Source organism: Bufo bufo, chromosome 1, assembly GCF_905171765.1.
Source record: "Bufo bufo chromosome 1, aBufBuf1.1, whole genome shotgun sequence".
Taxonomy (NCBI): domain Eukaryota; kingdom Metazoa; phylum Chordata; class Amphibia; order Anura; family Bufonidae; genus Bufo; species Bufo bufo.
The window spans coordinates 571,069,197-571,094,964 of record NC_053389.1 but is presented as its reverse complement, the minus strand read 5'-3'; the positions used below and the strand labels follow the sequence as shown (position 1 = coordinate 571,094,964).

The window sequence follows — 25,768 nt, the reverse complement described above, 5'->3', positions numbered from 1 at the left end:
ACGTTCTGTTCTATTGGGTATGAATTACTCTCTTCTATCTGAGACAAGAGAAGAGGTTTGTGGCACTCGTCAGCCTTTAATAACGGGTACGATGTTTTCTTCCCACAGGCCTTCTTTAGGTGATATAGTGGGACCCGTTGTAGAGGTGGCCGCAGTGTTGAGTACTGATGTTTACATTGTTGGGGGGGTGTTTTTCGGGGAGGGGGGTAGGGGGGGGTTATGTTTTACTTGAATGCACACACTGTATATGAACGTGAAGGTATTGGTCTACTGTCTATATTCATAGTGAACTACTGCTGCATCGGCTTACCAGGTGCTAAAAATCTAATAGCTGTGTTTATATATTTCCCGATCTCTAAGTATGGCAGGAAGGGTTAATGTGCTCAGTTGGAATGTGCGCGGGGTTAAGGATGTTCTAAAAAAGCGAGCAGTTATGGATTGTTTGAATCAGCATCAGCCGTTGGTTTGCTGCGTGCAGGAGACTCATCTCACCTCTGACCAGATTCATCTGCTTACTCCTAAGTGGGCAGGACATTGCTATCATTCTACTTTCTCATCTTATGCAAGGGGGGTGAGTCTCCTGATACACAGATCAATTGCATTCTCCTGCATCACTAAAAAGGTGGACAAAGAGGGGAGGTACGTGTGTTTACACTGTGTGATATATGCAACTACCTGTGTTCTGGTGGGTGTATACATCCCGCCACCGTATTCACCTGGGGTGCTTAGAGAGATACTGCAGTTTATTGCGGATGTGCCTGACGCTCCTGTTTTATTAATGGGGGATTTTAATAATATCCTTGTTTACAATTTAGATAGGTTGGGGGTGGGTCAAATTTCACATGCAAGCGGAACGTCGCCTTTTGGAGTCTTGATGCAGGAGGCTATGATGTTAGATTTTTGGAGGCTGAAAAACCCGTCTGTGCAGCAATTTTCTTGCTGTTCAAGTACTTATAATTTCTTATCTAGGATTGACCTCATGGTTGGAAATGCTCTTATGGGACAGTATATAGGAGACATACAATATTTGCCACGTAGGATTTCGGATCATTCCCCAGTGGTGGCGGTGCTGGATTTTAGTGCGTCACGTAAACGTGGTGGTGGGGGTTGGAAGTTTAATCCTTATTGGCTGCCTCTTCTGCCGGATGCTGGGGGAATTAGTGTAAAACTAACTGAATTCTTCCAGATTAATCTCCCGTCTGCGTCTAGATTGGTGGTATGGGAGACTATGAAGGCGTTTCTGAGGGGTCTGCTTATTGCAGAAGTTAATAAGAAGAAAAGTGAGTCTAGGGCGCGCACGCAAAAGTTAATTGCGGAAATGGAGGGGACGGAGGCAGAATATATTCTAAAACCACAAGTGGAGACTAGGGATAAATGGAAGGAGGCCCAGCAAAAATTAAATGATCGATTGTTAGAACAAGCAAAAAATAAACGTTTTTTCCAGAAACAGACCTTCTATGAGGAAGGGGAGAGGGCAGGTAGACTTTTGGCATTGGTATCTAAGGCTCAGATGCAATCTACGTATATCGCGGCCCTGAGGGACGTGCATGGGGTTGTCCAAAAGGAACCGACCAATTTGCTCCAGGTCATGTACTCATTTCACTCCACACTTTATAAATCCAGGCTGCGTGTTTTAGATACAGAAATTGATCTTTTTCTACAACCCCTAAAGTTGGGCATTTTATCAAACGAACATAAGGCGCGGTTAGATGGCCCAATTACCATTCAGGAATTGGAAATTGCATTAAGAACAATGTCCAACAATAAAGCCCCAGGCAGGGATGGCTTGCCGGCTGAGGTATACAAGCGATACTCTGACATTTTACTTCCCCAGTTACTTGAAGTCTGTAATGAGGCTAAGCAACAGGGACGGCTCCCTGAATCCATGAATGAAGCGGTCATTCCTCTTCTGCCTAAACCTGGTAAAGATATACTTGAAGCTGAATCATACAGGCCCATCTCTTTACTTCCAGTTGATGTTAAACTCTTAGCAAAGGTGTTAGCGAATCGTCTAAACTCAGTGATAACTACTTCAATGTCAAGACCAAACAGGCTTTATGCCAAATATGTCGACAGCAGTTAATATAAGGCGTCTATTTTTGAATATTCAAGCGGCACATGTCCACACCTCGACCGCGGCGGTCGCATCTCTTGATGCGGCCAAAGCGTTCGACAGTGTGGAATGGCGCTATTTATGGTTAGTGCTCAAGAAAATGGGTTTTGGAACCGAATTTATTTCTTGGGTCCAATTGTTGTATGCATGTCCTAGAGCGGCTGTGAGGGTTAACGGTGATTTGTCTGACCCATTTATGCTATTTAGAGGCACGAGACAGGGGTGTCCACTGTCGCCGCTACTTTTTGCGGTGGCGGTGGAGCCCTTGGCAGAGGCCTTGAGAATGTCAGCTATGGTCAAAGGTCTTCAATATGGACATAGAACAGAAAAAGTGGCGTTATACGCTGATGATTTGCTTCTATTCATGGATGATTGGGAAAGTTCCCTTCCTGCCGCAATGGAAATTATTAATCAGTTTGGGACTATGTCAGGATTAGTCATCAATTGGTCAAAATCCGCCCTATTACCTTTAAATAGCCAAAGTATTAGGCCCTTACCGGATACAGGGGGGTTGCAAGTAGTGTCATCCCTAAAATATCTAGGAGTATGGGTTACTACAAATCTAAGCGACTATGAACGTTTGAACTTAATACCCATGCTAGGTGAATTCAGAGTGAAGATACGGGCCTGGAGCAAGTTGCCTTTGTCAGTCATTGGTCGAGCTAATCTCTTGAAAATGATACTAATGCCGAAACTTCTATATCTCCTCCATAATGCGCCGATTTGGATCCCACTAAGGTTCTTTTACACTGTAAATGCAATCTTCAGAGATTTGATTTGGAGGGGGGGTGTGCCGAGGATTAAACTTTCAACCCTGCAGAGACCTAAAACACAGGGAGGTTTGGCGGTGCCAGATCCGTGGTCTTATTATATTGCAGCCCAGTTGCAACATCTTAGGGGATGGGGAGACGAGTCCAGACTGAATAATTCAGCCCGTATTATTCAACATTTAATACTACGCACTTGTTTATTGTCTGCTTTGGAGGACGGATCTTTTCGTTCTCATGGCACTCAATATCCTGTGTTATCTATGATGCACAAAATTTGGTGGAAAGCTAAAGAGAAATTGGGCATTATGGGATATACTACTCACACACCTATATGGCCAAACCATTTGTATCCTGAATTAGATAAGGTTGGTGGAGTGCAGCAGTGGAACCAATATGGGTTGGATAAGATGGCTCAATTGTTTTCGAACGGAGCACTGAAAAGTTTTGAAGTGTTGAGGCAGGAGTTCAATATCCCTCATAGGTACTTTTATGTGTATTTACAGTTACGACATGCTATTCAGACTCAGGAAAGGAATGGGGAAGATACAACAGGCAGCTAGATGCGTTATTATTGAGTATACTGCAAGGGCAGGGACCACTGGTGGAGTGATTTCCCTTTACTACAACACACTCAGGGAGGAAATTGACAAATCCAGCCCATTACAGTTATATGACAAATGGAAGGTGGACATTGAGGACCTGACTAAAGAGAATTGGGAGAAGATTCTCACTGATTTACCAACACTGTCATTAAGTGAATCTTCTAGGATTTCTCAATTGTATCTCCTACATAGGGTATATAGAACACCTACATTGCTATTAAGAATGGGTTATAGGATAGATGATAATTGTCCACGTTGTAACGTATCAGGTGCAAACTTGATTCATTTAATGTGGAACTGCCCACGTTTAAGGAGATATTGGGTGGAGGTGTTGGAACTCATCAATAGAGTCTTTCAAGTGAACTTGGAGGTCAATCCGTTAATATGTTTACTGGGCCTGGTGGAAGTGCAGAGTATCATGTGCAAAAAGAAATTGGCTATTAAGAGAGTATTATACCAGGCAAGAAAATGTATAGCATTTCACTGGATAGATGAGGTGGCCCCCACTTGCCAAGAAGTATTGAGTAGGGTGCATGCATTAGTTAAATTGGAGGAATATGTCTACCTAAAAAGGGATTCGAAGAAGAAATTTGAAGCAATTTGGTCTTCATGGATCTCGTATCATGAGCTATCTTAGATGTGACTGTACACTTTGACTGAAATGAAGGATTTGAAGGATATTGATGTGAAGGAATGGTGAAAGGTTGGATGATGGTTGATGTCTGAATGCTTATGTCATGGGGTTATATGAGGAATGTGGAAATCCATGAAGTTATATGCTCTGCCTTGGAAGATTGGACGGTGATGCCTTCAAGAAGAATACCATGAACTTACAACTATGGACCATACCTGAATTCTTCTTCTAAGTGACTGTGCTTTGGGAAAGGGGGGTGGGACAAGGGGGGGAGGAGGGGAGGGAGGGGTTATAGTTGTGTATTGTTAATGCACTTATTTGTAAAAACAAAATAAAAATTATTTGATCAAAAAAAAACTGATGCATCCCACTGACTTAAAATGGGGCTTGTCAGGTTCCGCCGTGCAATATTACAAAATCTGCTAAAGAGGCTCCCCAACACAGATGTGAACACAGCCTAAGGAATGAAAAAACAAAACTCTACCCACTTCAATAAAAAAAAATTAAAATAAAGGATTTTTTATATACACAAACAATATATACCTTCCCCGTTCCTCCCTTAGCTTTTCATTCTCTTGACGTATATATGCCAACTGTGCTGCCAACTGCTCCTTCTCTTGGTGAATGTTTTGTCTGGCCTCTCGCTCCGCATGAAAATCACTACAGTAAATCTCAATCTGGGCATGATAAAAAAAACAGGTCCATAAATAACAGAGCAATAACCGTTCAAATGATCCTACAGAAAGATCAAATGGCTAAAGAAAACATATTTATCAAATCATTAAAAGTGCCTGATGAATGCCATCACATCCTTTCACTTCTGATCATGGAACCTAATGAGAACTGCTAGGTATTACTGGATTAATACTGGAAACGCAGAACAAGAGAGGCAGCACTCATGTACTGTATAATCCAAATCAAAGTGACTTGTCCAGTGGTACAATGACCCCCCTGCTCTGCTGTTTCCATAATTCTCAGAGTTTGTATAGAGCTGCAGTGTGCATACTGAACTGCCTTCTATACAAACCCCTCCGCAACGCAGCGAGCGAGAGATAGGTGATAAATGCTTTAAATCAGTGTATACTATAAAAAATGTTATCCAACACCAAATATCTACGACATGAGAAGGTAAAAGGCATTTTACTGTCAGTTCCGACGTATATGAAAACCTTCCCAGGGCCCTAAATTGTGTTAAAGCTAAAAGATGGTATACTTAGCTCTTAAAAGGGTTGTGCTAAGTTTTCAAGTTCAACTAACTGATGAGTGGAGGTCAAACCGCTTGGGACTCCACCAGAGTTCCTGGAGTCCCGTTCCCTCATCCTGATAGAGCGACAGGTCAAGAATGTACCCGGCCACAACATTTATTCTCTATGAGACCAATGGAAATCGCTGTACTCTATTTCCAGCAGTCCCATAGAGAATGAATGGAGCAGCAGAGCGCATGCCCAACCGGCAGCTTCATCAGGATGGGGGAACGTGACCCTAATTCTCTGGATTGCTAGGGTCTGAGCAGTCAGATCCCCAACATTTACGTAGCTATCCACTATTCTCCAATTTGCATTTACACTCTGCAGCAGTGATGTAGCTTTATACAGCACATGACCGCTGCAGCCAATCACTGGCCGCAGTGGTCTCATGCCGTGTACTGTTAAAGGGATTCTGTCATGACATTTTAGGCCTATAACCTAAACATATGGCCAGGTCCCTACTAATAACCTGAATCCGAAACTGTCCTTATTACATCTGCCTGTGGCTCTATTAGCACATAAAACAGGTTTTTATAACAGACAATCATTCACAGGCAATCGTCCGGTCCCTCAGGTTATGCCTAGTGCGCACGCACGGGATCTGGCAGAGGGAACGGACGATTGCGGAGGCGGGGCTGAGGTGAGGAAGGCGGCGATTTCAACTGGTAAGGCGGCGCTGGGCACCAGACGGAGATGAGTGCAGCCGGGCACACTGTATGAAGCAACGTCCCCTTGGGCACCTAAGGTAGGTGAATGACAGGTTATAAAAACCTGTTTTATGTGCTAATAGAGCCACAGGCAGATGTAATAAGTACAGTTTCGGATTCAAGTTATTAGTACGGACCTGGCCATATGTTTAGGTTATAGGCCTAAAATGTCATGACAGAATCCCTTTAAGGCTACATTCACACGTCAGTATTTTTCTATAATCCGATTTTCTGTCCGTTTTTTGCGGATCCGTTGTTCCTGAAAATGTTTCCGTATGTCATCCGTTTTTTGCGGATCCGCAAAAAACGGAAACATGTATAAATTTCAATAAGCAAATAAAGTTGTTTGGATTTCTTAAAAAAAAAAAAAAAAAATTAAAATGTAATTTCCAGGAACGGATTCCGTATAAAACGGATGACATACGGAATGACATCCGTATGTCTTCCGTTTTTTGCGGAGCCATTGACTTTGTATTGTACCAGGATCCGATTTTTCAGGAAAAGAATAGGACATGTTTTATATTTAAACGGACATGCGGAACGGAACAACGGAAACGGACAGCACACATTGTGCTGTCCGTTTTTTTCCAGGACCCATTGAAAATGAATGGGTCCAGATCTGGTCCAGATCTGTTCCAGAAAAAACGGAACAGATCAGGAAAGAAAAAACAGACGTGTGAATGGACCCTAAGGCTAGTAATTAGCTGCAACAGTCATGTGCCTTAAACGGCTATGTCAACATTGCAGCCTGTGGCACTGGGGAAGTTTTCATATTAGGGTATGGCTGGCAAGAAAGTCGTTCATCTCTCATGTATTTCAGTGCCGTCTCAAGTCACTATTTTTATTTGGGACTGCCGTGTCGTAGCATGTCACAGCGCAACACATTTTATGAATGTCGCGTGACAGGTCCAGTGTACGAATAACCTAAGTTGGACAACCCTTTTAATTCTAAAGCATGAGTGCATCTCATTTCAACACATTTTAATGCTTACATGGAACCTGGTTCATTGACCTTCGTGTACAGTTTGCAGGCTTTAGAGCAGGAGGAGCTGAGCAGATATATATATATATATATATATATATATATAATTATAATTATATATATTATATGTATATTAATTGTTGCTCATTCTGGACTTCAGAGTCCTGTGGGTACACGCATACAAGGAAGCCCCCCAGAATCAGAGTGAATTACAAGTTTTACTGAATGTTTCCAATAAAAGTATATATCCGTCTCCTCAGCTCCTCCTGCTGTATAACATGCTGCCTGCAGATCAGACACCATGATCAATGCGACAGCTTCTCTTCTCCCTAGCTACGTTAGCTTGGCTATGACTGAGACAAACCAATGTCAGATGTCTACAGGCTGTTGCCTCTATTAATATCAGACGTAAGAATAGGATCTGGGGGCTGTAAGTATAAGCAGTAACTATTGCTGAGGCGCTGACTAGACCCCTCTATGGAGTGCACAGGGTGTAGAAACACCTTAATATTTAACAGAATGCAGTGTACTGGTCTCACCTGAGCACGAAGAACGTCGATAGTCTCCAAATCTGTCTGGTATTTGGCAGCCAGCTCTTTTATCTCATCAATCTCAAACTGCTTCTTAGCCAAGGCTTTCTCACAGTCATCGAGTTTTTTCTGCATCCCGAGAAACTGTATTTTTGGCACCTTTTCAGACTGCGGACAAGATAGTGAAGCTAAGGTATCATTGTGAAAATTTGAAAAATGAAGCAAGCAAAATATATTTCATGGCACTTGCACAGACTGAAAACAATCTTGGGTTGTCTCAGACTCCTTTCAAAATGCAGCAAAGAAATAGAAGAGGACAGCAGCATATCCAAAGGAGGGTCCTTTATTCACCGAACATCCATGAAACAATGTACAAAAAAGTGCAACGTTACGGCTACACAGTGGCCTTTATCAAGCATTGCTTGGTGGTCTGGACAAGCTGCTGCATGCCGAGGGTGTCATACGAGGTGCATTGGTGCTGCTCTAAACTATTTATTACTGTCCTTTCAAAATGCAGTCACCCTAGCATCCCCAACAAAGAGGAAGCCATGCCAGCCAGGTGTTGCCCGTGCTGCAGGGTTTATGTAGTAGTACATGACAGGCATTCAGATGAATGGCTATCCACATAATACAAGTATGGCTCGAGTCTGTCGGAACAAGAGCAGCTATCCATTTTGACTCAATTTTGGGAGTCCTGAGTGGGGGGCTCCCTTCTTACATCCGTATGCCGTAATATGCCATATAGACAGGGCCAACCCACCTAAAATGGCATTGCCCCTCTAAGTGCAAGCCATATTGTAAATAGTACAGTTCTCCCTATAATACACAAAGTACATATAGTTTCTCCATATAATAAATAGCAGCTCCATGTAGTACACCAATAGTATATATGCGGCCCCCTCCGCTCACGGCACATGCGCGGCCCCCTCCGCTCACGGCACATGCGCGGCCCCCTCCGCTCACGGCACATGCGCGGCCCCCTCCGCTCACGGCACATGCGCGGCCCCCTCCGCTCACGGCACATGCGCGGCCCCCTCCTAACAGTATGGAACTGTTAATTTGGACTCATCTCATGCTGTTTTAAATCTATGAGTGTATGTAAGTTGGCACATTCTTATTGTACCAGGCACCTCCACATATCCCAGTTTCATCCCACACCCCATTACCAAAAGCTTAGCTAGTACCGGTAATAACAGACATTTAATACATACTAGTTGTACTCACCTCGGCTTCTTTTAATAACTCATAGTCAGCCCTCTGCTTGTTCAATGCGGCCTCCAGATGAGATATCAGTTTCCTATAAAGAATGAAAAAATAATGAGATTAAAATGATTAAGCATTGCTGTCTCTGAAGTCTGCTACAACACAGAAATGATAAAGATACCACTAGCCTTAATATCAATAACATAATGGTAAAGAGATCATAAAGAGCACCAACAATCCCATAAAAGAAATGTCATTGACTGAATATATGACATTATTATTGTAACCTGTTTCCTGAGTATTGTTTTCTGCTAAATTAATGTTTGTATTTTTAATAATATATATTGAATAAATGACATTTCTTTTCTGGGATATTTTGGTGCTCTGTATCATCTCTATGCAGAATACAGAAACCTGCTCACTCCTGCTACATCCCAGTCTGTGGGCACTTACTGCTGGCGGGCACTTACTGCTGTTCTTCTCTCTTGCCCTGCTCCATTTTCATCTCTGACAGCAGGCTTTCCACCTGAAGCTCTAGTTTTTGTACAGAATATAACAGCGTTTGTCTCTCATCCAGATCAGCCTGATTTTCTGTAAGTTTTTTATCTAGTGATGAGCATCTAGAACCAAGAATAAAATAGAATAAAATGTAAAAGAAGCAATAGATAACACATTATAGAAACTGTATGCTAGCCTGTCATGGTTCTCCAACTGTATCTGGTCAATGCAGTAGAGTCCCATTATTATGACCACTTCCTACTTTTGATGTGGGTAACATGTAGCTCATGATGGAAGTCCCATGTGATGAGATGGCTTGGTGAGTATATAAGGTGTGTGATAGGCTGTCTGCACACTAATCCCTCGTTACTGTCATGGGTAAAAGGGGTGATATAAGAAAAAAAAAAGTATGATTGTTGGCTTTCAGGCCATGCGTGGCGATATTTCTGAAACTGTAGTTTGTAAACTGTTCACGTGCTGCTGTGGTGTATCATGAATGGATAAATGGTACCACTGATGAGCGATGTGGAAACTGCGGAGCACCATGTGCCACTGATGTGAGAGATGAACGTCGGCTACAAAGGTGCGCAAAATGAACCAGGGGGCCACCAGACGTGTATCTAAAACAGTTCTTTGAACCCTATTGCGTATGGAACTCTAAAACAGACGAACGGTCACTGCACCTCTGCTAATGAAGTTGCATCGGCAGAAATTGCTTACATTTTCATGGCAGTATCAGAAATGGACCTGATTGGCAAAGGGTTGCCTTCTCCAAGTTACACTTTTTGCTTCATCAAACCGTTTGACGTTGGTGCGTTAGGAGAAACCACTGCTGAAAGAACACAAGCTGACGGTGGCAGGGTTATGGTCTGGGGAATGTTTTCATGGAATTCTCTGGGCCCACTCCTCCATGTGGAAGGCACTCTCAACTCATCCTTGCAGATCACATACACCCATACATGCTGATCGTGTTCTCAGGGGGTAGATGGGATCTTCCAGCAAGACAATGCGACATGTCAAACGATACAAATGTCTGACATTAATTGGAAAAGCATGACTAGGACTTCAAAGCACTATGTTTGCCCCCTAATTCCCTAGACTTGAACCCAACTGAGCATCTGTGGGACTACCTCGATCGTCATGACCCTCCCCCACGCACCCTCCAGCAGCTATAAGATGCACTACAGTCAGCATGGCTCCAGATACTTGTGACAACTGACCAGGACCTTACCGAGTCTCTCCCAGCTCGTCTAGCAATGCTTCATGCTGCACACTGCGGTTACTCTGGATAGTAGCTGGTGGTCATAATAATGTGACTCGAGCGGGTTTTACCACTCTGCACAGTGCTACAAAAGAGGACGGTGCTCTTTATTATTTTACCAACATGTTACACAGTATAACACATCATAGCAATGACAAAATACAGTGTGGCAAAGATAAATGAAACAATGGACCCAGCCAATATGAACTTGAAAGCTACAAGGAACAGGCAATAGAGGATTTCAGGGAAAGGAGTAGGCACCCTAGACCTGTCGGGGTTGAGGCGGTGTCGGAATACTGGTTTGGGAGACACTATGTCAGGTTGTATACTTTTTTTTTGAAAAGGTGATACTCTAATAAAATTTCAATCTCAATGAAGATGCCTGGAATATATTTGTATGAATGAATCACTTAAATCATTACCTGTCCTGCAGATTGTTTTTTAGGCGTTGGGCTTCATTTAACTTTTCACTTGTTTCATAAAGCTCTGTATTCAGCGCCTCAATCTTCTGTTTTAGGTTGTCCACTTCAAAAGACAGCTGTAAAACAGACAAATTCAGTCATCTCAACTGCATAGCCAACTGAAAAACTAAAAAGACATATTCCAAACGGCAACCTCATTTTTATAACGCATTATGTTACACATGTCCAAGTTATTAAAAAAATAAAAAGTCCCCGAGGCACGAAAGACAGGCTATAATTCATTGTGTTGCTAACATTAGCTTTCATATAGCAGACCTAGTGGATATAAAACCTACTCACCCGCTCTGCAAACTCTGCACGTTTCGGATCACTCTGCTCCTCTGCCGCTTCTGTCTCAGTTTCTTTGTCTGATAAATCAGATGACTTCTTTTCCAGTTTGGACAATCTATGGGGAAAGAGGTTTACTCCATATAGTTCACTATTTCATTCTATTTAAAATTATCAAATTGAAACCAGTGTATTACTCTCACGTTTACATTTTACATGTGCGAATTTTACTGCGAATTACCAACATCTTTTCTAATATGCATATAGTGAATCTGATCTACCCTTTTTTTTTTTTATAGCTGCCCATATCCACACAAAGTGCTAGCTGTTAGAAACATTCTATAAAATATAGAGGGTTTTAGATCACTGCTTGTGGTACAAACTATGAAACTCGAGTCTCCAGTCTAACGAACGCCTCTGGACTTAAATGGGTTGTCTCATCTGAGACATTGGTGGACTCTTACATATCTCTAGAACAGGGCTCCCAAAGTAAACGAGTGAACCGCACAAGCACGACCACCCTACATTCATTGATATGGGAGTTCTGAAAATAGCAGAGCACTGGTTCAGCTGTTTCCAGCAGTCCCATAGAGGTGAATGAAGAAGCGGCTGTGTATGTTTGCGCTACTCTCCCTTCATTTCTATGGGACTTCCAAAAATAGCAGAGCGCACTCACTCGGCTATTTTCGAACTCCCAGAGAACGTAAATGGAGAGCACACTGAGCATGCATGGTGCGCTCTCGTTCACTTTGGGGGTCCCGTTCTGGAGATTGGTGGGACATGCACCTATTCGACATTGGTGGTATATCACTAGGATATGCTACCAATGTCTCATAACCCCTTTAAAGGGGTTTTCTGACAAATGACATTTATCACCAATTCACATGGTTCCCCACCACTGATGTTCCTCTGAACTGCATGACTGCGGTGAGGAGTATTTGTATGGAGTGGTTGAGTATGTCCACTGCCCTTCCGTTCAAAGTCAAACATCAGAGACACCAAATACGGCTCTTGTTAACTTAGAATCCCCTGTAAGAGACAACCCCTTGGAGTTACAGTCCACTTGCCTCTCATTTGCACTTGCTAGCTGCTTTTGCAATTGTTCTACTTTTTCGGTTTCTTCCCGCAAACTGTGAAGGAGTTTGCTCACTGCCAGTTCCTCCGTTTCCATTTCATGGTTCTCAGCATCAGAAGACCTTGTCCTGAAATGTACAATATTACCATTCAACCTCTTCATCAGCAACAGAATAGGGGGCACAAGACATAATAGCATTGCACAATAATATTTTAAGCTCTTGCAAGGACCCTCACTCCTATTTTTTGAGCTGTTGATTAGTTTGTTACTTTGTAATGTCCGAGTTTGTTTTTACATGTACTTTCCCCATATATATATATATAGACTTTATAAAGATTAGCATTCTAATAGTCCACATGATACCTTAGTGTAGTTTTATGATAGAATGGAGAGAAATAAAAAAAGCCATTCCTTTTCTACAGTGCTTCTTCTTTATAGGCTTTATATTACAGCAAGGTTCACAACCAACTGTTAGACACTTGCTCATGAAAACACTGAACACTTTTCGTTTGCAATAATTTTAAAAGCTTTCCTTCTAAGGCTACTTTCACACTCGCGTCATGGATCTGCACAGACGGATCCGGTCAGATAATACACCGTCTGCATCCGTTCAGAACGGATCCGTTTGTATCATTTTTAACATAGCCATGATCCATCTTGACCACCATTGAAAGTCAATGGAGGACAGATCCGTTTTCTATTGTGCCAGATTATGTCATAGAAAATGGATCCGCCCCTATTGACTTACATTGTGTGTCAGAGAGGATCCGTTTGGCTCAGTTCCGTCAGACAGACACCAAAACGCTGCTGTCCGCCTCCAAAGCGGAATGGAGACGGAACGGAGGCAAACTGATGCATTCTGAGCGGATCCTTTTCCATTCAGAATACATTAAGGCAAAACTGATCCATTTTGGACCGCTTGTGAAAGCCCTGAACGGATCTCATAAACGGAAAGCCAAAACGCCAGTGTGAAAGTAGCCTACGGCTACATTTAGACACTAGAATAACCTACCTACGAAAAAAAAATAATAATATTTACAATTGCAAAGCATGATGAACTAGTTGGGGTAAAAGAGGGGTTTGGAAAGCACACCTAGTAGTCTGCGGTGGGTGCACGTCTCCAGAGAAAGTGGTAAGCTTTCCTGTAAATCGGTAGGGTAATCCAAAAAAAAAAAAAAAAAAAAAAAAAAAAAAAAAGAGATGGTGGAGACAGCACGTCCTTTTCTTGGTATTTTATTCCAGATGCAACGTTTCGGCTATAGAGCCTTGAAAAAAAGGCTCTATAGCTGAAACGGACGTGCTGTCTCCATCTCTTTTTTGTTTTGAACTAGTTGGAGTGTTACTTAAATGGCATTCAGAGACTCACAGGAGAACATCCAATGGCATTTAACAAGGACCTGTCACAACAAAATGCAATACAATCTGAAATGTTATAGAGCTGGGAAAGATGAGCACATATATATTTTGTGGGAAAACATTAAAGTGGTTCTCTGGGAATTAAGAAAATGAAAATACGTAAATATTACTTTATTATAAATATATTCCCAAATACCTTTCATTAGTTATGATGGCTCATTTCGTCTAGGGATCAATGATTAGGAGGAAAAAAATGGCCGCTGTCCTATTAGTACACACAAAACCTGTCCTAATCACACAGCAGGACAAGTTTCTTCACAACACTGAGGTAAAGAGCTGCCTCATCCTCCTCTCCTACCTGTCACAGATTATGATCCTGAATACAACTGATAAGATCTTCAGCTGCATCTCTGTAACAATGGAGTCCATGAGGAGACATGAAGTACAGAGAGGATGGACAGGACAGACTGGTAATGGAGACTGCATACAAGTGCTGCTGCTCATTAGCCACATCTGCTCATGAACTCCATTTCTACAGAGATTCAGCTGATGACCACATTAAACTGTATTCAGGATCATAATCCCTGACAAGTAGAGCAGAGAGAAGGATGAGGCAGCTCTTTACCTCAGTGTTGTGAAGTAACTTGTCCTCCAGTGTGATTAGGACAAGTTTTGTGTGTACTAATAGGACAGACAAAATTGCTCCCCAGACAAAATGAGCCTTTTTAACTAATGTAAGGTATTTGGGAATATATTTATAATGAAGTAATATTTAAGTATTTTCATTTTCTTAATTCCCAGAGAATCCCTTTAAGTAAAACCTGTAATTTTTACATTTATATCTTTGCTTTTTTTTTTACTTCCTGTAAACAGCTATGGGTACAGGGAGGGGAAAAAACTGCCACTTCCATAAATGCACATCAACTTTTTGCCTCATGATTGTTTAACTCAAGGCAAACTACTGCTACATGTGAATACAACCTTAGATATCATTATAATACCCATACATGAAGATATATTACAGGTATGCTTGATTATTAAAGAGAGGTTGTCACCTTGATTTTGCCTATTAACCTAATGCCAATAGACTGTAGCACACAAACATGATTTAAAGCACACATTTCCTTTTTCAGTGATCCTGTCCCCAAGAAAAATAACTTGGTTAGCACCATAGGACATTACAGCACAAATGAGAGAAGATGCGATCAGTAAGGGGCAATGAGAAGGAGAACACCCACCTGGCCACGTGGGGCCTAATTTGTATATGAAACAAATGGGGTCATTTATCAAGCTGGTGTAAAGTAGAACTGTCTTAGTTGCCCATAGCAACCAATCAGATTCCTCTTTTCATTTTCCAAAGGAGCTGTCCAAAATGGGAAGTGGAATCTGATTGGTTGCTATGGGCAACTAAGACAGTTCTACTTTACACCAGCTTGATAAATGACCCCCAAAGCTTTTTTCATGGGTGAAAGAAACTGTGAAAAAAGAAGCAAAGGAATGTTTCATTGTGCTCAAGTCTACTGGCATTCAGTTAATAGGCGAAATCGAGGTGACAGACCCTTTCTAATACAGGAAAATGAAAGAATGATTAACAAATGATATATTTGATCATACCTGTATGAAATAATATCATGACTTGACTCTGTATCATTTAGTTGGTCTTCCTTGATGTCTATACCAATATCCTTTCCCTATAGAATAAAAATATTAATATTTGGGGTCGTATACATTGACAAAACAAGCAAATAACTGCCTAGTATTCATGTAATATATAAATCAGAAGACAAAACATTGTTGGTCTTCGGATTCTAAAATGTGACCTCATATACATTTTAGGCTACTTTCACACCAGCATTTTTGCTGGATCCATCATGGATTAGCAAAAACGCTTCCGTCATGATAATACAACCGTCTGCGTCCGTTATGACTGGATCCGGTTGTATTATTTTTAACATAGCCATGACGTATCCGTAATGAACTCCATTGAAAGTCAATGGGGAACGGATCAGTTTTATTTTGTGGCTGAGAGAATGGATCTGCCACCATTGACTTACATTGTGTGTCATTACAGATCCGTCATGCTCCGCACCACATCGCGGACAGAAAAACGCTGCTGGCAGCATTATCCTGTCCGCGATAGGGACGCAGCCAAACGGAACGGAATGCATTCTAGTGCAGGCTGTTTCATTCAGTTCAGTTTTGTCCCCATTAACAATGAATGGAGACAAAACGGATCTCAATAGCAGAAAGGGAAAGCGCAGATGTGAAAGTAGCCTTATTGGGTTGTGACAACCTTTTATTAATTCACATAAACACAAAATCTGTTCCAACTTACTGCAATTCTGATTTCAACAAATGAGTCTTCAGACGTGTAACTGCTGAGTTTTACTTGCAGCTCTGATATTATCCCAAGAAGATCAGCCTTCTCAGCCTGAAGACGTACAAGCTGAGCCTTCAGATACTTTACTTCTTCTTCGTTCTCAAGAGCAGAGCCAGACGATGTCTAAAAATGATTAACACACACAGAAATCATAACATTTTCAGTTAGTAACATTAAATGAACACTGCACCAGACTAAGAAAGTCATGCCTAACATAAAAACTAAAATGGCTATGTTTACTGTACAAGCTACTTTTTTTTGTTGCAAAATATCGACCCATTTTGCATCTACAATTTAGACCTGTGTGTCTCCACGGTAACAGACTACGTAGACATCATGTGTGTGTAGTCAGGATTCCTGTTATCTGTCCCTTCTTGCTGGTGTCCATTCTGTGGGGTAGCAAGATGTAGGAGACAGAGAAAAAGAAATAGGACTACAGAATCAGACTCCACAGGGTTTTTTGTAGTCTGCTCCCATGGAGACATATTGGTCTGCATTGAAGCTGCGACACAATTAAATCAAGACCAAATAAAACACATTGTTTACACCATTAAAGGCTTAAAATAAAAGTCAGAACACACATTTTTTAACTTTACTGTGAACATTTGAAACTGAAGTGCATAGAGTAGCAGTAATATATTCTGATGTTTCAGAACCAATCATACATGGTCGAGTCCCATTATTATGACCACTTCCTACTTTTGATGTGGGTAACATGTAGCTCATGATGGAAGTCACATGTGATGAGATGGCTTGGTGAGTATATAAGGTGTGCGATAGGCTGTCTGCACACTTATCCCTCGTTACTGTCATGGGTAAAAGGGAAGATTTATAAGAGTTGCAAAAAGGGATGATTATTTGCTTTTGAGCCAAGGGTGGCGGTATTTCTGAAACTGTAGTTTGTCAACCGTTCATGTGCTGTTGTGGTAAAAGTGTATAGTGAGTGGACAAATGGCACCATTGTGAAGAAGTGATGTGGAAACTGCGGAGCACCACGTGCCACTGCAGTCAGCATGGCCCCAGATACCTGTGACAACCTGCCAGGATCTTACTGAATCTCTCACAGCCCATCTTGCTGCTGTCTGTGCTGCACACTCCGCTTACTCTGGATATTAGCTGGTGGTCAGAATAATGTGACTCGACTGAGAGTTACATCATAGCAAATACACTCACCTAAAGAATTATTAGGAACACCTGTTCTATTTCTCATTAATGCAATTATCTAATCAACCAATCACATGGCAGTTGCTTCAATGCATTTGGAGGTGTGGTCCTGGTCAAGACAATCTCCTGAACTCCAAACTGAATGTCAGAATGGGAAAGAAAGGTGATTTAAGCAATTTTGAGCGTGGCATGGTTGTTGGTGCCAGACGGGCAGCTCTGAGTATTTCACAATCTGCTCAGTTACTGGGATTTTCACGCACAACCATTTCTAGGGTTTACAAAGAAAGGTGTGAAAAGGGAAAAACATCCAGTATGCGGCAGTCCTGTGGGCGAAAATGTCTCGTGGATGCTAGAGGTCAGAGGAGAATGGGCCGACTGATTCAAGCTGATAGAAGAGCAACGTTGACTGAAATAACCACTCGTTACAACCGAGGTATGCAGCAAAGCATTTGTGAAGCCACAACACGCACAACCTTGAGGCGGATGGGCTACAACAGCAGAAGACGCCACCGGGTACCACTCATCTCCACTACAAATAGGAAAAAGAGGCTACAATTTGCACGAGCTCACCAAAATTGGACTGTTGAAGACTGGAAAAATGTTGCCTGGTCTGATGAGTCTCGATTTCTGTTGAAACATTCAAATGGTGGAGTCCGAATTTCGCGTAAACAGAATGAGAACATGTATCCATCCTCTGATGGCTACTTCCAGCAGGATAATGCACCATGTCACAAAGCTCGAATCATTTCAAATTGGTTTCTTGAACATGACAATGAGTTCACTGTACTAAAATGGCCCCCACAGTCACCAGATCTCAACCCAATAGAGCATCTTTGGGATGTGGTGGAACGGGAGCTTCGTGCCCTGGATGTGCATCCCTCAAATCTCCATCAACTGCAAGATGCTATCCTATCAATATGGGCCAACATTTCTAAAGAATGCTATCAGCACCTTGTTGAATCAATGCCACGGAGAATTAAGGCAGTTCTGAAGGCAAAAGGGGGTCCAACACCGTATTAGTATGGTGTTCCTAATAATTCTTTAGGCGAGTGTAAATGCGCTCGTATAAAAGAAACAAAGATTTGCTAATATTAGGTAATCGATACCACTATTTTTCCTGTGACATAATGAGACTTTAGTGCCAGGCACCTGAGCAGGGCGGTTATCTTGTACCTTTAATTGCTGTATTTCCTTCCTCAGTAGTTCATTCTCATTACTCAGTTCACACAAGCGCTGCTTTGCTTCTATATTTCCGGGTTCAGACTGTCCTTGTTCCTCCCTCAGTTTTTCTCTCTTTAAGAGCTCTTCAAGACGTTCCTTCATTTCCTGATTCTTCTCCTTCATGGTTTCTAAATATGATAAATAATATTAAACAATCTTAAAATATACCAAAAATAAGATGAAATATTCAAGGCCCAAAACCAGGTAAACTTTTTTTATAGTAGAAAGTTGTTTTCTTTAGAATTCAAATGTGAAGGAAGAAAAATCAGCCATTGTCAGGAAATGTTCAAAATAATACATTTCTTTGAGGAAGGATGTGGCAGGTTTCAGCCGTTGTGATAAGTAAGGTGATAAAATACAACGGAAGAAGTCAAATTTAACAATTCTGACTGAGGCTTACATCCCTAAGACTAGCACCTATGTGAAGAACGGGGGAGCCCCAACCTCCGACCCACCTGGTGCAGCAACTGTCTCATCCAGATAGAGAATGAATCGAGAGATGGCTGCACACATTCACTGTTATGGGAGTTACAAAAATAGTTGAGTAAGCAAGTCCAGAGCAGTGAATTAGATTACCCTTCCAACCATTCTTCATCTCCAATAGATGGACTGGGGAGAACCCCACACTCCACAGGTCCTCAAGGTGGGACCCACATCTATTAGACATTTATGGCAAATCCTGTGGATATTGCTATACATGTTTAAGTTGACAACATTGCTTTAAAAGGGGTTGTCCAGGTTCAGAGTTGAACCCAGACATCCCCACATTTTCACCCAGGCAGTCCCCCTGATGTTAGCATCGGAGCATTTTATACTTTTTTGTTTATAATAACACACTACTAGGCGGAGGCTTCCGCCTAGCAGTGTTAGCGGTGATGTCACCGGCACTGATGGGCAGGCTTTAGCGATGCCCTACATGTTTTACAGGCTAGGGCAGCGCTAAAGCCCTCCCATTAGTGCCAGTGACGTCATCGGTCTCACTGCTGGGCAGAAGCCTCCGCCTAGCAGTCCTTATGGAGGGCCCGGTGCGTCACCGGAACCCATAAAATGCTTTTGCCCTGCGCGATTCAGTACAGGACAAAGGAGAGCATCCGATGCTAACATCAGGGGGCTGTCAGAGTGAAAATGTGGGGATGTCAGGATTCAGCTCTGAACCCGGACAACCCCTTTGATACAGAACACAATTTATTGGTTACCCTTTAATTTATTGTTTTCCACAAGCAGCTCCTTAATCTGTTCCAGCATTTCAGTATCATTTTTGTTACAAAGGCTACTTTGAGACTGGTCCGAGTGTCCGTTCATCATCGTCGCCATCCCAGGGGCCTGGTCAGCCATCACCACAGTAACTGAAACAGAAAACACATCATTTAGTCCATGTCCATAGACACACATACACCCACCCTAATATTGGTATAATATAGTCCACGTGATCACACAAAGGCTTGCATAAGATTACAAGTCACAAAGGACAATGTGACCATATGATTTTGTAATCCACCACTGATCAAGTATGACTGACTATAACAAATACAGGACTATTCTGTGTGCTGCTATTGTTCTAATGCCCAACATGTCAAGTATTTTGCCTTCTCTGATTCTGACCCTTCAAGAGTCCTAACAGAACACAATTTACAATGTGTTCCTCCTTCCACATGGGTGTACACAAGGGTATGTGGTTAAATCCTCCCCCATGTGCCTCGTCTCTGTGGTGGGGCTCTCATCCTTGGGCTGTTGTACGTTAGACAGTCTATATGTAATACGGTGCCATCTGGTGGTGAAAAGTGAGCATTACAAGAGAGATATACACCTTTCAGAACGCAGACGTTAAAGACGTTACAAACTGACAGCAGTGGAGGAGGGAAGAGATTTTTCTGAACTTCAGAGTCTGCACAGTGCTGCTGGTTGGACAGTCATGTCATATCCTTTCTCGATAAAAACCCAGCACGGGGTACGTGTCCCTGTGTGTATATGTACCCTAATGTGTGTGGTTTTTTATGTTACATTTACTATGCATTGTTGCTCTAGTTCAGGGATCAGCAACCTCCGGCCCTCCAGCTGTTCAGAAACTACAACTCCCAGCATGTGTAATTCACTTCTGTGGGAGTTCGAAGAATAGCCAAGCATGTTTGCATGCTGGGAGTGGTAGTTTTACAGCAGCTGGAGTGCTGAAGGTTGCTGATCCTTGCTCCACTCCTTTCTGTGACCAGACCCTCCCTCGAGGCTTTGCCACTGCCTGGCCTATCGATCAGAGCAGCGAGGGAAGGGCGGACCACAGAAAGCAGAGCTCGGGTGTAATGAGAGCAAAGGTGACACCCCTGTTTCTCCCAATTATTTGCATATTAAGAAAAAGTATCACAACTCGGGAACAGAGCCTCAGATGAACAAAAGTACAACAGCGTTTTAATCAGGTGAAGCACAGCTACGTGTCTATGCAAACCGCCGGATAGGGAGGTTGTGGGGGACAGATTCCCTTTAAATGGGTTCTATCATGAAGGACTTTTATGGTATTTTCGCAGAAAAATCCAGCCCTGAAATATCTCGCTGATCAGTTGTGCCCCTACAAACTCTCTATTAAACTATTAAATATGGAAAACTAAACAATCCTCAGTCTCGTGTTCAGAGAAAGTCATCTTTAAAAGAGTTTTCAGAGATCGGCATATTAAAGGGGTTGTCCGGGTTCAAAGCTGAACCCGGACATACCCATAATTTCACCCAGGCAGCCCCCCCCTGATGTTGGTAGCATCAGAGCATTTCATGCTCCGATGCTCTCCCTTGCCCTGCGCAGGATCGAGCAGGGCAAGGGCTCTTTTATTAACTATAACACACTGGGCGAAGGCTTCCACCCAGCAGTGTGTTCGGTGACGTCACCGACTCTGATGGGAGGGCTTTAGCGCTGCCCTAGCCGTTTTACAGGCTACTGCTGGCTGCCCTATGGATAGCCCAGTTCGTCATGGGAACTCCAGAAAATGCCTTTGCCCTGCGCGATTCAGCATGAACTGCTCCGATGCTCAAGTCAGGGGGGCGGCCTGGGGGAAAATGTTCAGCTTGGGGCCCCCTTCCCTCAGTGCTTTGTGGCCAGGGGCAGGAAGCACAAGGCCTTCGTGCTGCCCGAGGCAAAAATTGAAACGGCACCACCTTGAGCCAGAGGTATAACTTGACCAGCATGCACTTTCTATAATACTGGTGTCTTCTTATGCACCACAAGGGTCTTTGGGCCCCTCAGGCTCCTGGGCCCGGTAGCGACTGCTACCTCTGCACCCCCTATAGCTACGCCCCTGCTTGGTCGTCTACCTGCACACACCACATATGGAATCGGTGGAGCTCCTATTCAAATGAGAGGGACAAAACTCCAATACTTCTGAAGAGCCTGCAGCGCTGGTATTAGCCGGCTAGCCTGGGGGTGCTGAGTTTAGGACTCCCCCACTGATCTGATATCATAAAGATAGGCCATCAGTATGCTGATCCCGGAAAACAACTTAAAGGGACACTGTCACCTGGATTTTGGGTATACAGCTGCGGACATGCGCTGCTAGATCACCGCTAGCACGTCCGCAATAAACATTCCCCATAGCTTTCAGTGCTTTTATTTTGCTAAAAAAAAAAAACGATTATATATATATATATATATATAAATAAATGAGGCAAGTAAGGAGCCCAAGGGGCTGTTACTAACGTTTCTGGAGCCCAGCCTTGCCCACTGTGAAGGAGCCGAGCACTGCCCCACATCCTCCGAATCTCCTCCTTGCTCTCCCGACGTCACAAAGTTAGAGCGCCGTAATCTCGCGATGCGCGAGGTAGCGCATGCGCAGTGCCGGCATGGTGTTCATTCCCTGTGCTGGCATCAGCCTCAGGGAACGAACTGCGCATGAGCTAGCCGCCATGCGCGAGATTACGGTGCTTCAACTATGTGAGCTCGGGGAGCCAGGAGGAGATTCAGAGGATGCAGGCAGTGCTCGGCTCCTTCACAGTGGGCAAGGCTGGGCTCCAGAAACGTTAGTAACAGCCCCTTGGGCTCCTTACTTGCCTCATTTACATATATATAAAATAGTTTTTTTGACACAATAAAAGCACACAGAGCTAAGGGGAATGTATATTACGGATGTGCTAGCAGTCATCTAGCAGCCCATGTCCTCAGCTTTATACCCAAAAACCAGGTGACAGGTTCCCTATAATAATTACTCATTTTTTAAGTCTGCCAATACAGGCCAGTCTTTTGGATAGCGGCTGCAGGGTATGAGGAAACATTTGCATGTGTCTGTGCAGTGGGCCCCAGGATGTAGTTTACTGGAGGGACCTAGGCACCCCAGTCCAATACTGGTCCCTTGAGGACCAGTAATACCTTCTACCAACTAATCCAACACTGGCGACACTTAGAAAAACTGTAAACTGATCAGTTCACATTGACAGCCCTGTTAAAGGGGTTATCTGGGAAGTTGATAAGGATGTCCTGTCCTCAGGATAAGTGATCAATGTCACATAGGTGGAGTTCTGACTCCATGCACCCCTGCCGATCAGCAGTTTGAGGAGACTGCAGCCCTTACCTGGCCTACAGCGCTGTACATTGGATAGTGGCTGCGCTTGGTATTGCAGCTCAGCCCTAGTCACATGAATGGCCACGTGACCGATCTATGGTGGTCTGGTGTTGATGACCTATCCTGAGGATAGACCATCAATAATAAATAACCAGATCACCCCTGTTACTGTTTATACAGAGAAAACATTTCTCTTGTATCCAGGAAACAATGGAATCAGGAACAGGAAAAACTCCATAAAACCCAATCTCATCTAATAAATAATGCCTCAATAAGGAAATGGAGAGCACAGTAGAGGTGCTACCACAGGGAGGCGCTCTGCTCCATGACCTCAGCTAGTTAGCAGAACATCCACAGCATGATGACACTTTCCTCCCATCAGTTTCGTTTCCTGCTTTGCAGAAGTAAATAAAACAAGCTGCATAAGAGGCCACGGCTTCCCTGGCCCCCATTCTAAATACTACAGGGCGCCCTCGGGGCAGGTTCCGGTACCGGGAAGGATGTGTACGGGCCGTCGGGGCGTCTTACCTGCGTCCTCCTTGTCATCCAGACTCTCTGTAACATTCCACTCACAACACTCGGGGACACACTCCCATGTGACGTGTGATCACATGACCGCGCAGATAGCAGGGCGAAGGGAAATTCCCAGGCATGGTCGAGTCACGTGATTAGCAGTGTGTTAGGTGTGATTGGCTGACTGCTGGGTGACGTGATGGCCGCTTAGCACTCTGGGAAGGTTATGTAGGGATGGAGCGGAGTGCTCTGGAGGGAGGTGATGAGGGCATAGTGCTGCCCTTATTATATTCATTATGCCGAACTGCCGAGACCTGCTCCAAGCGTCAGGGTGCCTATAGCAAGCAACCAGATTCCACCTTTTATATTTTAGAGATCCCCTGTAAGTCTGTAACATGAAATTTGGAATCTGGTTGCTATGGGTAACTAAACTAGATTCCCTTTACACCAGTTTTGATCAATCTCCCCCTATAAGTCCAACACTGGAGTAAAGCTCACGTGGTTCAGGCTATGCTTAACATTTACCTATTGTACTATCTGTAGATGATTTTATGCAAATCTTTTTTTTTTGTCGCAGTGGAAAAACCCGTGCCCAAAACACATGCAGTGATTTCCAGTTGCCAGTTAGGCAATAAATACCCTGCGTGTCTTAGCAACGATGAGTATTTTAGTACATAACTTTTATTTCATTATAAATAGGGATGAGCGAACTTCATAATTTGAAGTTCATGTTTGGGTTGTGGTATATGCTGAATTGCGTTATGGATTCCATTACCACGGACCATAACGCAAGTCCATGACAGAATGCCTTTAGAGGCATTCCGTTATTCATTCCGTCGTAATAGAAGTCTATGGCCTGCATAACTGATCCGGACGGTTTTTGTAATGCTGGAGTCCGGTTTCGTTATGCTGTACCGCACTGAAACTGCTGCAGTGTTTAATAATCTTATCGTACATTTGCCTCAGTTCTCGGATCCTTGATTCCTAAGTCTCAATCCCTGTCCTGCTCTCCCCTCCTTCAGGGGCGGAGTAAGTGCATGATAGGCCCGGGGCTGTCTACCCAACTCAGGGCCCTCCCTCCATTTTAGTTTAGTTTTTTTCTGTATGAAGAGGCTGCGGTGCTTCGTGAGCGTCACAGTCTTTTCCTAGGTTATATGACATCACATTCATCGTTCACGTGGCCAACGTGCAGCTCAGTTCCATCTGAGTGATTGGGGCTGAGCTGCATTACCAAACACAGTGCTATCAAATGGACAGAGCTGTGCTTGGTAAGGAGCAAAGAGGCTGCAGCGCTCACTGGAACATCGCGGTCTCCTCAAACAGCTGATTGGTGGTGGTCTGACTCCTGGCACCCCCGCCAATCTCATATTGATGACCTAGCCTGAGGATAGGCCATCAATATGTAAATCCCAGAGAACCCTTTTACGTTATGTTATCTGTAGTGTTACATAGGACTGCAGGTACCATCTACTACATTATCTGCACATAGAAAGTTATCACTGTTATCTGGGGTGTTACATAGGACTGCAGGTGACATCTACTACATTATTTGTACTCAGAGTTTTTATGTAAGGCTACTTTCACACTAGCGTTCAGAGCGGATCCGTCTGGGGTCTGCCCAGACGGATCCGCTCATATAATGCAGACTTGGGATCCGTTCAGAACGGATCCGTCTGCATTATATTGTAAAAAAAATTCTAAGTGTGAAAGTAGCTTCAGACGGATCCGTCCAGACTTTACATTGAAAGTCAATGGGGGACGGATCCGTTTAAAAATTTAGCTATATAGTGTCAACTTCAAACGGATCCGTCCCCATTGACTTACATTGTAAGTCTGGATGGATCCGTTTGCCTCCGCACGGCCAGGCGGACACCCGAACGCTGCAAGCTGCGTTCAGGTGTCCCCCTGCTGAGCGGAGGACAAACGCTGCCAGACTGATGCATTCTGAGCGGATCCGCGTCCACTCAGAATGCATTAGTAGCTGGACGGATGCATTCGGGGCCGCTTGTGAGACTCTTCAAACGGAGCTCACAAGCGGAACCCCGACGCTAGTGTGAAAGTAGCCTAACACCACAGATAACGCAGCGATAACTCTCTGAGTACAGATAATGTAGTAGATGGCACCTGCAGTCCTATGTAACACCACAGGTAACAGTGAAAACTCTCTGAGTAAAGATACTGTAGTAGATGTCACCTGCAGTCCTATGTAACACCACAGGTAACACAGTGAA

At 43.4% G+C, this 25,768-nt stretch overlaps 1 protein-coding gene across 1 annotated transcript in view; it reads right to left on the bottom strand.

Moving 5' to 3' along the window:
- The window catches only part of OPTN (optineurin), a 59,790-nt gene extending 36,106 nt beyond the window's left edge, over window positions 1–23,684 (bottom strand). The window contains exons 1-12 of the mRNA XM_040413204.1: window positions 23,553–23,684; window positions 19,689–19,838; window positions 18,445–18,620; window positions 16,063–16,230; window positions 15,342–15,418; window positions 12,364–12,498; window positions 11,309–11,414; window positions 10,970–11,085; window positions 9,259–9,408; window positions 8,810–8,882; window positions 7,595–7,753; window positions 4,663–4,796 (exon numbers count right to left, since the gene is read on the bottom strand). Coding sequence (XP_040269138.1) covers window positions 4,663–4,796; window positions 7,595–7,753; window positions 8,810–8,882; window positions 9,259–9,408; window positions 10,970–11,085; window positions 11,309–11,414; window positions 12,364–12,498; window positions 15,342–15,418; window positions 16,063–16,230; window positions 18,445–18,620; window positions 19,689–19,827 — 1,433 coding nt within the window. The 5' untranslated portion in view covers window positions 19,828–19,838; window positions 23,553–23,684. The remainder of the gene's footprint in view (window positions 1–4,662; window positions 4,797–7,594; window positions 7,754–8,809; window positions 8,883–9,258; window positions 9,409–10,969; window positions 11,086–11,308; window positions 11,415–12,363; window positions 12,499–15,341; window positions 15,419–16,062; window positions 16,231–18,444; window positions 18,621–19,688; window positions 19,839–23,552) is intronic.
- Between the last annotated feature and the right edge of the window lie 2,084 nt (window positions 23,685–25,768).